A 13,261-nucleotide genomic window follows, 5' to 3' on the forward strand; every position below is an offset into this window, starting at 1 on the left:
AAAAAAAAAAAAAAAAAAAAAAAAAGTCATTTAGGTGTTCGTAATACGAAGGATGCCAGTCAACTGCAGATAAAAGGGCATGTGTTTTCTTTATCTACCTTTGCTCTTTGAAGTAGTTGCAGCCTTGGTCTTTTATTTTAATTAGAAAAGAAATACCAATTTTTGACGTAAGATGTATTTTCTCTCTGCATTATAAGAAGTGCGTACATTACCTTTTTATTCTTGTAGCATTTTGAAATGAGTTCTTTCTCGATTTCAGTGCATTCATCGAGATTTAGCTGCCAGAAATGTTTTGGTAACAGAAAACAATGTGATGAAAATAGCTGACTTTGGACTGGCCAGAGATATCAACAATATAGACTACTACAAAAAGACCACAAATGTAAGTTGTGGCAGTGATGAAGTGGGAGGGGGTGGAGAGGCGGCACGGGATGTTCCAGGTGAAAGATGTTGCTCAGAGCTAGAAGGACCAATGCCTTTTTATTCCTGTTCTTTTGCCTTACTCTTTATAAACTTCTCAGTAAGCAAATTTAGACTACAGTTAAGATACTCTTGGTAAATGTGAACCAGTCTTATATACAGAGTAATCAGCAGCAAGAACCTTCATAAGGCTCCTTGTCAAGAACATTCCTAGCAAAGGTTAGAGCCTGGGAGTTTCTGGGTTAATTTTCACCTAGGAGCTGGTCAGGGTGTGTCTGCCTGCCAGGGAGATAGATGATGATGAGAATCCAAGGAAACGACATTTTATTAACGTGTCCAAATCTGTGCATCTCCCACGCTCTGTGTAGTCCCAGTTGGAGCTTATTTCTGCGCTAGTGACTGTCCAGCAAAAACCATTAGAGTGTCAGCTCTTAAAATAAACAGGGCACAGCCCAGTTGAGCCTGCTAAAATAAATCGGTTTTAATATATGGGTTTTTACATTTCTTCTACACTGCAGGGCCGACTTCCAGTCAAGTGGATGGCTCCCGAAGCCCTTTTCGATAGAGTGTACACCCATCAGAGTGATGTGTAAGTAATTCCCTTGTCTCTGCCTTTTCCCTCGGGCTGAGTTGTAAAAATCTCGTACATTCTTTGCCTTCCTTCATTCTTTGGTCCCTGCTGCATTTCACACATGCAGAGAAGGTGCAGGAGCTGGCCTTAGAAAGGATGGATTTTATGGTAGGCTGGTAACCAATGCTCTGTTACTAATCTGCCCGGCTTCAAAGCGCACAGGAGGTGGAACCGCTAACCTGCTCCTGCCAGAGCGGAAGTTCTCCCCCTTGAACTAATTCACGGATGTGCAAGTACAAAGCTGCTATCTAATTTGCCAGGCTGTTGGCGTGTTCTTCGCGCCCTGAAACTTTTCCTACTTGAGAGTAGTTTGTCATGTTTTCCACATCCTAGGTTTGTCCTCATAGGGGAAAGCTGGTTGGGACACGATCCACTAGGATGATCCCGCCAGGGCCCGCTCCCTGTTTATCCTTTGAAAAAATTCTGATCTTGTCATAGCATCCTTGATAATGTTACAGAAATAGAGTGCAAACTATACAATATTTCTATTGTGATACACTTAAAAATATTATTAGGGCCAGGCTCCAACTGGTATTTTAGAATTCCAGCTTTGGAAATGTGGTCGAAAGATGTTACCATTGTGAGAAACTGGGTGAAAGGTACAGAGGATCTCTCTCTGTTCTATTTTTTGCCAGTTCCTTTGAATTAAAAAATCAGTTGAGCTACTGTTGTTTGTGTGGGTGGGAAGATTTCTGGGGCAGGCATGGATCCCATGCTACAGCCACTGGTCCTCTTCAGCAGTCCTAGAAGGAAAGTGTTACGATTCCCAGTTCTGCAGTGAGCACACTGCCTGGATTGTGCTGCTAGTCTCGCTCTGCACAAAACCAAAGGCGGTTTCATTTCTGAAACTCAACAGAATCAGTGCGGGTGTATTTCCAGTGACATAGATAAATGCAGGACTCTCGGCCTAATTAGCTCAGGAATTGTGAGTCTCTTGAACAAGGCTCCGTATCCAACTGTGGCTCTCTGCACGGTCAGGTATAAATTGTGCCCCGTGAGATGTTTTCACTTTTCTGTCGTATGAAATTTGTCTGGGGCACAGCGCTCCTCCATCCTAATCCCAGCCCGGCGCTAACTCCCTTCATGACCTTAGTAAGTCGGAAAACTTTTGTGCCCTCAGATGGTCCACTGGCCACCTTGGGCAGCTGTTACCTCTCAGAATCAGCATGCTGGCCTTATTCTGTCAGCTGCTCATACTGTAGGTCACAGCCCTGGGGTCAGGGCACATAGGCCGGCAAAAGAGCTGGACAGGAGCATAAAGAGCTTTGCAGTTTCGAAGTTCATGTTTAGAACACTTGCCTTAAGACAGAGAGTTTTATTTGAGAGTGATGGAAGGAGGAAAAAACCCCCAAATCTCCACCCTCCCCTCTGCCCCCCAAAAGAGTGGTGGTTTACTTATCACTTGTCTGTTGATGGAAAATTCCATCAGAATAGCCTCTCGTTGTCATCTGGGGATGCTCTTTGGTGGCAGGAAGGGGCAAGTAGGATGAACTGTAGGAGGGCCCCGGTCAGTTGTCTTTGAACGTAAGAAGTAAGTGGGCGTTTATTTTCTTAACTGGGCGTGTTTAGGTTTCTGTGATTCAGATGGATTACTAATGCTGTTTTCTCCCTTCTTTGCAGCTGGTCCTTCGGGGTGTTAATGTGGGAGATCTTCACTTTAGGGGGCTCGCCCTACCCAGGGATTCCCGTGGAGGAACTTTTTAAGCTGCTTAAGGAAGGGCACAGGATGGATAAGCCGGCAAACTGCACCAATGAACTGTAAGGGCCGTCGTCTCTCCCGATGCCCCAGGAGCCCCTGCCCGCCAGTGATGCTTCTCCTGGATACTTTGGTTTTCTAAGGCCCCTGGTTTTTTAAACATGTCCTAAGAAGAAGAATTGCTGAAACTTTCCGGGCCCAATCCTGGAACTGAGATAGAAAGCTCCATGGACAGCCCGGACTGTCCAAAAGAAAGAGCGTCCTTCTGAGGTGTATGGAGCGAGCTTTAAACCGCAGAGGGTGTCGGGCTGCCCGGCCGAGGGCTCCTGACTTCACACAGCGAGCCCGGTGATCTTCCTGGGCCACTGTACTGTGCCTTGCTGTTGTCAAAGTGACAGGAAGGTACATCAGGCTTCCCACATACACAAGCTCAAAAGCCCTGGGGCTGCCCCCTTTCCTCATGGCTTGTGCCTGTGGCCCCCGCACAGCGAGTGGAGAGTGGGTGCGTCTGCAGCCTCTTTGTGACCATTGAAAATTGCTATTATAGATGGACCTCAACCACATTCCTCAGGGCGAATGAACTAGTGTCTGGTTACCTATATTTTACCCATATTTTAGTGCAGAGAATTAAAAACTTGTCCAGGTGCCATCCTTAGAGTACCCGATCTGACTCTAAAACCATGAGCTGGTTTCTAGCAAAACCTACCCCGCACTTTAAGTGGAATTACCTTGTGTTGGTGACATGGGTCTTGCGCAGTAACGTCAGTGCTTTGGAAAGGAGTCTCTCCTCCCAACCCCCAGAACTGACTAAGAAAAGGGATTGTCCCAGAGACCACGGTCTCTTGGGTATCGTTTCATGGGATTTTATATCAGTAATCCCATGAGTGCTTTTTGGTGTACAGTGGACATCTGATGAACGGCCACATTTTATAGTATGTTATATAAAGGCATTTATTTATTTATTTATTTATTTATTTATTTATTTTAACGTCTTCATTGGAGTATAATTGCTTTACAATGGTGTGTTAGTTTCTGCTTTATAACAGAGTGAATCAGCTGTACATATACATATGTCCCCATATCTCCCCCCTCTTGCGTTTTATTGTGTTCCTTGTCATTCCTGGTGCTTTTGCTGCCTTAGAGGGTCTGTCGGAACCCATCCTCAAGATAAGGCCTGGGAACCTAGGCCTATCCAAGAGTTAATCAGGAAGTGAAGGTACAGCCCAGTGACAGCAGATTAATTCATAAGAACCTTGCCTTAAAGTTGTAGTTTTCAAACTTCAGTTTTTTAAAACTGAGGAACGTTTGTTCAGAGTGTCAGGCAGATAACGGTAGAGCAGCTTTGGTCCAGGCAGGGACGTGTGGGGAGGGAGGACCGGATTCCCGCCTGCTCCTATAGGGCTCTTCCCACAGTGTCCAAAAGTGCCGTGGAAATGTGATATCCTATTATAAGTCACTGCCACAGGGATACCAGAAGTCAGCCGTGAAAACACATGGAAGTGTCTTTTTTGATGGCATATATACCTTCCTAAAACATTTTGGTTAACGTGGTGTTTTTGTAAATCAAAGTGCCTTTCAGAGGAATCAAGCAGTGCCTCTTTTGGCAAAGTGGATCACCACCCCCCAATTTAGTTGCTAGGGAGGTTCTGATACATTTTCATAATTGAGGACATCTCTCCATATTCACTATTAAGACTGGCTTATAGCCATGCCCCCTAGTACTTAGGGAATTAATTCACCAAGGAAACCCATCTCTTCCAGGTATATGATGATGAGAGACTGTTGGCATGCGGTGCCCTCACAGAGACCCACCTTCAAGCAGTTGGTAGAAGACTTGGATCGAATTCTCACACTCACAACCAATGAGGTAAGTTAAGAACCTCCTTCCAGAAGCCCAGGGTCCTTGCTTGGGAGACCAGCACAGTTTTTGAAATGTAGCCTCCCCTGTTGGACTCTGGGGTATAGTTTATCCTTGTTCCACAGGGGTCAGACAGAGTGAACCTATGTGTTCCTCCCAAATCCTGACTTTTCTCAGAACTACATCTTGAGAGTTCTGTCTCACAAAACCAGAGACAGAGGACCCCACCTGAGGCTGCCCCTCACTGTGGCATGTGGGTGGTGGGTCCAGGGTGCGTATATGTAGGGGGATGGGGAGAGGAAAGAAATGTCCGACTGCAGTGTTTGGGTTTGCGTGGGAAGGAGCTGGGGTTTCTGTGCTGGTTGGATTCCTTGCCCTGGTCATTAGGGTGAGGGCTGCTGGTCATTACTGTGAGGGCTGCTGATGGTCCGTTACTGATGAGCTGGATGGGATGCCTTGAAGTTGTGCCATTCCAGCTTCTATATAACACATGACACAGCTTCTATATGTGACACATTCCAGCTTCTATATAACGATGTGACCCTGCCTGGTCACAGCATAAATGTACACAGAGTTTCCTTTAATGACTGACTTACAGGATCCTTAAGTGAAAATTCATACCTTTTGTTAAAATATTTATTTTCTAGAAAATATTTGTAATCTATACCAACAAAAGAAACCCTCTTTTGTCACTCATTGTCCAAACTCGGCCATGTCAGTGGCTGCATCACCATGCGGAGTCATCTCTGGTTGGGGGAACAAAGTGGTCCGAGCAGGAAAGATGATAAACCCATCAAGGCCAGAAAAACCCCACAATAGGGAGAACTTGTTAGTGAATGAATTAGAGCTATTTAATGAGGATGTAGAACAGTGTTCCTCCAAACAGTGGCGAGGGGGGGGGGGGGGGGGGGGAGGGATGGACTGTGAGTTTGGGGTTAGCAGACGCAGGGGGGGGGGGCGGGGCGGGGGAGAAAAGCCCTACAATTGTCTTAATAACAGCAAAAAAAGGTTAAAATTGCCTAAATATTTTAGAAGGAAACGAATACCTTTATTTTAAAATAATGCATTTAATAGTTTCAGACTGATTTTTTAAAAAAATAATCAAATATTGTGATTTGAAGCCTTAAGCCAGCAATATTATCTGTGCGTCTGACTGTAGCTGATAAAGGGAGAGATTGCATTTAAATGAATACAGCTGACCTTCAGAAGTTGAAAGGAACAGTTCAAGGGAAAAAAAAAAAAACCACCAACTTTCTTCTCCTGCCAAAATTGTTGTTTCTAGTATAAGTTCCTTTAACCCTAGACTTGGAATCCACTGATATCCCTAGTTTTTTTTCTTTTTTCCCTATCAGATCTGAACATTTATGGCTTCAGTTAGAAACTGGGAAAGCACTAAAGTTCCATTTTAATGATCCTGTGGCCGTGCTCTATGCTGTTTATTTATATATTTACATTTAAAGTGGGCCCATTTTCACCCTGAAATTTACATCTAGCATCCTAAAATTAAAAAGCAGAATGCCATATTGTCTAACGGATATAAAAATCGAAGTTTCTTTCCTTCTGAAAATCATTACCATATGCTGGAGAAAATTGGTTCCATTTAGGACAAAATTTCATTTTTATCATTGTAAGCAAAAAAGTTCTCTTTTGATGTGGTGGGCGTGTTTGTTTCCAGTTGTGCAGTTCCTCCTGATGTTGTTGGAACTGACACATCCCCCATTCTTGGATGGGGACTCTTTTTCTTGCCAAACCTGGTGATGAATTACAGGGGTGGTTTGGGTTTTGTGTTTTTTTTTTTTTTTTTTTTTTTTTTTTTTGTCTTTTAAAATGTATAGTCGCCAACATTCTGTGGGCTCTTTTCTGATAACACTGAGGCTGGTTGTGCTGTGGTCTGCACTTTTTGCCCCCCTTCAGCAAAACCATGTGTCATAGTATTCTCCTTGGCTTTTGGGGGTGTGAGCAGAAGCACCCCAACATGCTAGCCCAGTTGAGGCAGTTGAGGCAGTGATGCCCAGAAGTTCCCCAGTTTAGAAATCTTTTCATACTTTGCAGACCTTTTCTGTCAAGGGCCAGACAGTCAACTTTCAGCTTTATGGGCCTCTTTGTGGGTTTCTGTAGCAACCACTCAACTCTGCCATTGTAGCAGGAAAGCAGCCACGGACGATGTGTAAATGAATATGTCTGTGTTTAGATAAAACTGGATGGACCCTAAATTTTAAATTTAATGTGACTTTTGTTATTTTACATAGTTTTAGTACCATGAGATGTTATTCTTTTGATTTTTTTTTTTTTCCCCCAACCATTTCAAAATGTTAAAAACCGTTCTTAGCTCACGGGCCACACAAGAGCAGGCAGTAAGCTCTCACCCTGTCTTAAGTCGGAAGCAATGTTATCTGGGGGCCATCGGGTGGGCTTTCTGACAGCAACACCGATGGATACTTCAGGGAGCAGAAGAGCCCTTTTTGAATTTCAAACCTTCAAAACGTGAAGACGCAACCTGCATTTTCCTAAACTGTTCTCCAACTGTCCATTGTGGGTGTAACAAACACGAGTATATCCAAGCCTTTTTTGAACCTGTTTACATTTTCAACTCAGAGAGCTTCTGAGAGTAATGAATTGCATCTGTGAAATTACCCGCTGAATGAAGACATATTCCCCTTAAATTATCCTGGAAGCTATGATAGTAAAATGTAATTCGTGAAATAAATATTCATGGTCTCAGCTATGGAAAGGGCTCCCGGGCATCCACAACATCTTACGTTTTTTCCATTTTGCTGGGTGCGGATTTGAACCGTGTGGTCCAACAAGCAGGTCCTTGGGTCTGTGCCCGTCGAGGTGACTGCTCAGCTGGGTGTTAACATTCCCTACTTGCCAATAGTTCATTTGAGATGGGTTGAGAAGAAAAGTGAAGGGCAGCCTAGAGGAGATAAAGTTGGGGTCTCAAGGTGGTCTTTGTGGAAGCCGGGGTGGGCAGGTCTCAACCTGCTGGGGGTGCCCCCATGTTGTCCCAACTCCCATATCAACGTCTCAAGAGCCTGCGTTTGAAATAAAAGTCTTCTCTTCGCTTCTTTCAGGAATACTTGGACCTCAGTCAGCCTCTCGAACCGTATTCACCTTGTTATCCTGACCCGAGATGAAATAAAACGTCTCTCTTCCCTTCTTTCAGGAATACTTGGACCTCAGTCAGCCTCTTGAACAGTATTCACCTAGTTACCCTGACACAAGGAGTTCTTGCTCTTCGGGAGATGATTCTGTTTTCTCTCCGGACCCCATGCCTTACGAACCCTGCCTTCCTCAGTATCCACATAGAAACGGCAGTGTTAAAACATGAATGGGCTTGTCCCCCATCCGCAAACAGGGCGGCACCAGGAACCTAGCTGTACTGAGCAGGGAGGCCCTGCCTCTGGGAGCCTGTTGTCTTGGCTTGTGTGTGTATATGCATCAGAGGAGTAAATAATTGGAAAAGTAATCAGCACACGTGTAAAGAATTTGTAATCTTCACCAGGAGAAGGAGAATGTTTCCGGGGCAATGGACTGCCATGGGCCATCACGTGCTGATGACCCACTGTGGGTACTGGCTGTGGACCAGCCAGACTCAAGGCAAACATGCATTCTGCATTTCTTGTGAATTTTGTAATAAATGGAGAAAATATATGTCAGCACATACTTATAGAGCACAATTGCAGTATATAGGTGCTGGATGTATGTAAATATATTCAAATTATGTATAAATATATATTATATATTTACAAGGAATTATTTTTTGTATTGATTTTAAATGGATGTCCCAAGGCACCTAGAGAATTGGTCTCTCTCTCCCTCTTTTTTTTTTAAATAGCTATTTGCTAAATGCTGTTCTTACACAGAATTTCTTAATTTTCACCGAGCAGAGGTGGAAAAATACTTTTGCTTTCAGGGAAAATGGTGTAACATTAATTTATTAATGGATTGGTAATATACAAAACAATTGTTTATAGTTTTTTTTTTGTTTTGAGGGCTTTTTTTTGTAATTTAAGTGGCATTTCTATGCCGGCAGCGCATCAGACTAGCTAACCTCTTGCTTGGACTTAACTAGTTATCAGATCCTTTGAAAAGAGAAATATTTACAAACTAGGACTGATTTGGGGAAAATGAAGTTTTGATTTATTTGTGTTTCAACTCTGCTGTCAGATGATTGTTCTTAAACCACCTAAATGCCCATGTTAAAAAGAACTCGTTAATAAGAAGGCGTTTTGTTTTGGTGCAGCTCTGTCATTGCGCCCATAAACGTTTAACTGGGCTCCCCAAGACAAATGGTACCACCGTTCTCTTAAAAAGATGCCTTAGTCCATTCCTCAAGGAGGGCCCTTCATTGAGATGCTAGCAGAGTGTTCTGCTCTCCGGCAGCTGGCCTTCTGCCCCTGAGTTGCACGTTGATCAGATTAGCCTGTATTCTTCGGCGAATCTTCATAATGGCTTCCAGATTCATTGGCGACAGAGAAGCCTTTTAGAATCTTCATGTCCCATCGAAGAAAATGGAAACACCAAGTTGTTCTGCTGATAGTTTGGGGGATCCTTCCACCTTTTTAAGGAATTGCTTCCGCCTAGCAGGACCTCACCAAAAGAATCCCGCGTAATGCCAACATCAGAATACTGCCACGCTGTCCATTCTGTATGAAAGTGCTGTGTTTTGCTTTCAGAACACCTACTCACTCTGCTGTAGCCATGCAGCATGAATGGAGATGACACTGATTTTTAACGTGCTATGAAATTGGAGAAAGTATTTAATAAAGCCTGTTAATTTTTATACTGACAATAAAAATGTTTCTACAGATAATAATGTTAACAAGACAAAATAAATGTCACGCAGCTTATTTTTTTAATACTCGTGTCTTACCAAATGGTTTCCCGTGTTCGGAGGTGCCGACTCGTGCTGTGTGGTGTGATTGTGCAGAAGGAAAGCAGAGCTGGGGAGGTCTGTTCTTTGCTACAAACAGTGACTTGTCAGAGGGGTTGTCCGGCACTAGCTGTACCTGCAACAGGTGGGTCCAATGGAAAATCAGAAGAGGCTGGTTCAAGTCCTGGCTCCGTTGCTCCCTGGGACCCCAGGGGAGTCCGTGTTCCTTTCTGGGCCCCAGCCGCTCCCAGAGGAGCACATGAATGGCATCGGAGGGAGCTCTGCGAACGGGCAGCTGTTCTAAGGCTGGGAGGTATTGAGAGGGGAGATAGTCAGAAGGTCTGGATACTGGGCCCCTTGAAATCTTTTAGGCTGCCTTCCTCATGATGTAGAATTTGCTTCAAACTCTCAAAAAGACAACTTGAACAAGCTTTCAAAATAGTTTTACTTATTTCCATCCACCCAGAATCTGAAGAGGGAAAGGGCTTTTTTGGCCTCTTAACAAATGTGAATCTGTGACTCTTAACAGCTTCATTATATTCACTTGCCAGCCTCAACACCGGGAAAAGGAGACAAAAACAATCCGGCTTCTGAACTTCAGCCACGCTCTCAGAACCTTCTGGGGCTGTTGGTGGTTAAAAAGTGCCGTCCTTGGCCAGAACTCAAGTTTTCAGTTCAGAATAAAATAAATATTTCTCGGGTTTCCCTGGTGGCGCAGTGGTTGAGAGTCTGCCTGCCGATGCAGGGGACGCGGGTTCGTGCCCCGGTCCGGGAGGATCCCACATGCCGCGGAGCGGCTGGGCCCGTGAGCCGTGGCCGCTGAGCCTGCGCATCCGGAGCCTGTGCTCCGCAACGGGAGAGGCCACAACAGTGAGAGGGCCCGCGTACCGCGAAAAAATAAATAAATAAATACATACATACATACATACATACATACATACATACATACATACATAAATATTTCTCCTGGGGGGGGCGGAAAGAAGGTGGCATCTTTGTTCTGTTTGAGGCCATTAGTGGTAGAGTGAGGGTCTCACCAGCCAACTGAAGCGTGGCCTCAGCCCTCGTTCTGCATTTGCCAATCTCCTGTGCTATTTATTATCAGGACAGGGTTATAATCCCACCCAAAAGAATGGGATTTAAAAAATAAGCTAAACACGGGAATTCCCTGGTGGTCCAGTGCTTAGGACTCGGCACTTTCGCTGCCTTGACCCGGGTTCAATCCCTGGACGGGGAACTAACCCACAAGCTGCGTGGCACGGCCAAAAAAAAAAAAGATGACATCGTAAATCAAGCATACTTCAATAAAAAAAATCTTAAAAAAAGGGAAAGCAACCTTTAGTCACATGTGTTCAGGAAGATTTTTCTGCAGCCCTCTGGCCGTCTACACCAATGGGCTCCCTCCCCTTGGCCAGGCTGCAGGAAGGACTTGCTGGTTCTCCACATTCATGCAAATCCATGGTACATCTTCTATACTTTTGAGACTGAAGGTGCAGGTTACGGCTTTTTACAATGTAAGCTATCTTGTAAATAGACAAGGTAGATTATACTCCTAGCTGTTGGCCATTTTAGTTTTAGAATTAGATTTGTCATCAAGGGAAGGAAGGTAATGTGGTCCAAATAAACTGACACGGGCAGGGCTTGGTAAGAATCCTGGAGCATAAGGCTTCCCCCTGCCCTGCTTAGCTTAGCCCACCTCCCACCCCGAGACTTACGGCAACAATGGGAATGAGTCGAAACGCAGTGTGATTGTCATCGAGACATGAAGAACCGAAAGTCGCAGGCATCTTGGTGAGGAAGGAGGGGTACCAGCCCTGAAGTGGGGTGATTCGAGAGGCTGCTCAAGGTCTAGCTGATGGCGACCTTGGGCAGGATACAGGGATGGTGAAGCATGGCGGAGAAGTCAGGCCTTCAGGGGCGTTGGGTGGATTCCCTGAGAACCGGGTACCCTTTTCTCCTCAGCTTCTCCATCCCTTGTTACCTCAGGGAGCTTCCCTCCACCAGATGTTTTGGGAAGTTCCTTGATACCACGCATAGGAAACCAAAACGTGCAGTTACAGTAAACCATCTGACAGACTTGAACAGCTGAGGATTGAGGACTCAGGCCCCATTCTGGAAGCAAGATGTTGGTCTGCTAGCTTGTACTGTATAATTGAGGCTCTAGGAGGGCTAGGTACAGAGACCACTATTATAGATCAGGAATTTGAGGGTCTGCTTGAGGTTCCTAAGGGTCACATGGCTGGGAAATGGTCTAAGTAAACAAGGCTGCAGCCTTAGGAAGTCCAGGAGGAAGACAATGGATGGTGGATTGGGAGGGAACTGGATTGGTTTATTTCTTATAGCTGGGTGATGTCGGGAAAGTCCTGGATTCTATCTGGACCTTCATTTCCTCAGCTGTAAAACTGGTTATCACCAGTGTCATGGTCTTACCATGAGGGCTGCCCGTAGGAGCTTAGCTCAGCTCTGGCAGATGGTATTCTATTAATAAACAGTTTTCTCTTCCTGAGAACCTGTTTTTGTATATTTGTGATTTTTTTAGTATATATTCACAAGATGGTGCAACCATTACCACCATACAGAACATTTTTCTCACTCCAAAAAGGCCTGTCCCAGTTAGCAGTCACTCCCCACTCCCCGCTTCTCCCAGCCCTGGCAACCACCCATCTGCTATTTGCCTATTCTAGCCATTTCACATAAATGGAATCATATATGGCCTTTTGTGTCTAGCTTCTTTCACTTACCATAATGTTTTCAGGGTTCGTTCATGTAGCGTATATCAGTCCTTCATTCCTTTTTTATTGGCAAATCATATTCCATTGTGTGGATAGGTACACATTTTGCTTATCCATTCATCAGTTGATGGATATTTGGGTTGTTTCCACTTTTTGGCTGTTAGGAACAGTGCTGCTATTAACATTCGTGTACAAGTTTTGTACAGTCGTATGTTTTCGTTTTTCTTGGTTGTATACCTAGCAGTGGAATTGCTGGGTCATATGGTCACTCTGTGTTTAACCTTTGAGGAACTACCAGACTGCTTTCCAAAATGGTTGCACTGTTTCGCATTCCCATTAGCAGTGTATGAGAGTTCCATTTTCTCTATATTCTTGCCAATACTTGTTATTGTTCATACTTTTTATTATAGCTGTCCTAGTGGGTGTAAAAGGTCTTCCTAAGATTTCAATAGCTGAGGAAATAAGACTTAGATCATGGATCAAGATACATAATAGCTACTGGGTTTTCTAAAACAAGGTATTTCACTGAATTGGCTGGCTTTTGCACCTATAAACTGGCCAAGATAGCTAAGAGGCCTCAGTGGAGCTTCACGGAGTAGAGGGCCTGAGAAATTGATCAATTCCATGTCTTTCCTCTTGACTGAGAAAGGAAGGAAGCACTAACACGTGACGCAGAGGGACAGAGATTCTTTCTGGCTGGAATCCTTGAGTGCCTCACTGCCCCATGTCCCCAGTTTTATAGCAAATAAAGTCTAGTGAGCTTGAGCAATCCCCTGGGACCGATTAATGCACTATTACTTATGTATGCACGTTGAAGTCGTCCTTATCCAGCCTGCATTTTGATGTTATTTATTTTTTGATGTTTTTGAAGATGAAAGCGAAGTTTATCTTCTCTCACGTTTCTTTCCTTGGAAGCCTTGAAATGACTTGGCTGGGCAAGGACTACAGAAGCCTTCCACGTCTTAAGTGACATTCTGGAATGGGGCCCCTCTGTGTCCTCTTTTCCTCAGGGTTTCCGGGGGTTTTGATGAAGCTGCCAAACACTGTT

The 13,261-nt window shown here is 44.5% G+C and overlaps 1 protein-coding gene across 3 annotated transcripts in view; it reads left to right on the forward strand.

Annotated features, from left to right (window-relative positions):
- The window catches only part of FGFR2 (fibroblast growth factor receptor 2), a 105,623-nt gene extending 96,154 nt beyond the window's left edge, over positions 1-9,469 (forward strand). For 2 of the 3 annotated variants that reach the window (XM_007469561.1, XM_007469562.1), the window contains exons 12-16: positions 260-382; positions 939-1,009; positions 2,672-2,809; positions 4,509-4,614; positions 7,772-9,469. In XM_007469561.1, the coding sequence (XP_007469623.1) occupies positions 260-382; positions 939-1,009; positions 2,672-2,809; positions 4,509-4,614; positions 7,772-7,936 (603 nt within the window). In that variant the 3' untranslated portion in view covers positions 7,937-9,469. The remainder of the gene's footprint in view (positions 1-259; positions 383-938; positions 1,010-2,671; positions 2,810-4,508; positions 4,615-7,771) is intronic. The other variant, XM_007469560.1, reaches the window with a different exon arrangement.
- The last annotated feature ends 3,792 nt before the right edge of the window (positions 9,470-13,261 follow it).

The sequence above is a fragment of the Lipotes vexillifer genome, unplaced genomic scaffold (genome assembly GCF_000442215.2).
Source record: "Lipotes vexillifer unplaced genomic scaffold, Lipotes_vexillifer_v1.1 scaffold240, whole genome shotgun sequence".
Lineage (NCBI taxonomy): Eukaryota > Metazoa > Chordata > Mammalia > Artiodactyla > Lipotidae > Lipotes > Lipotes vexillifer.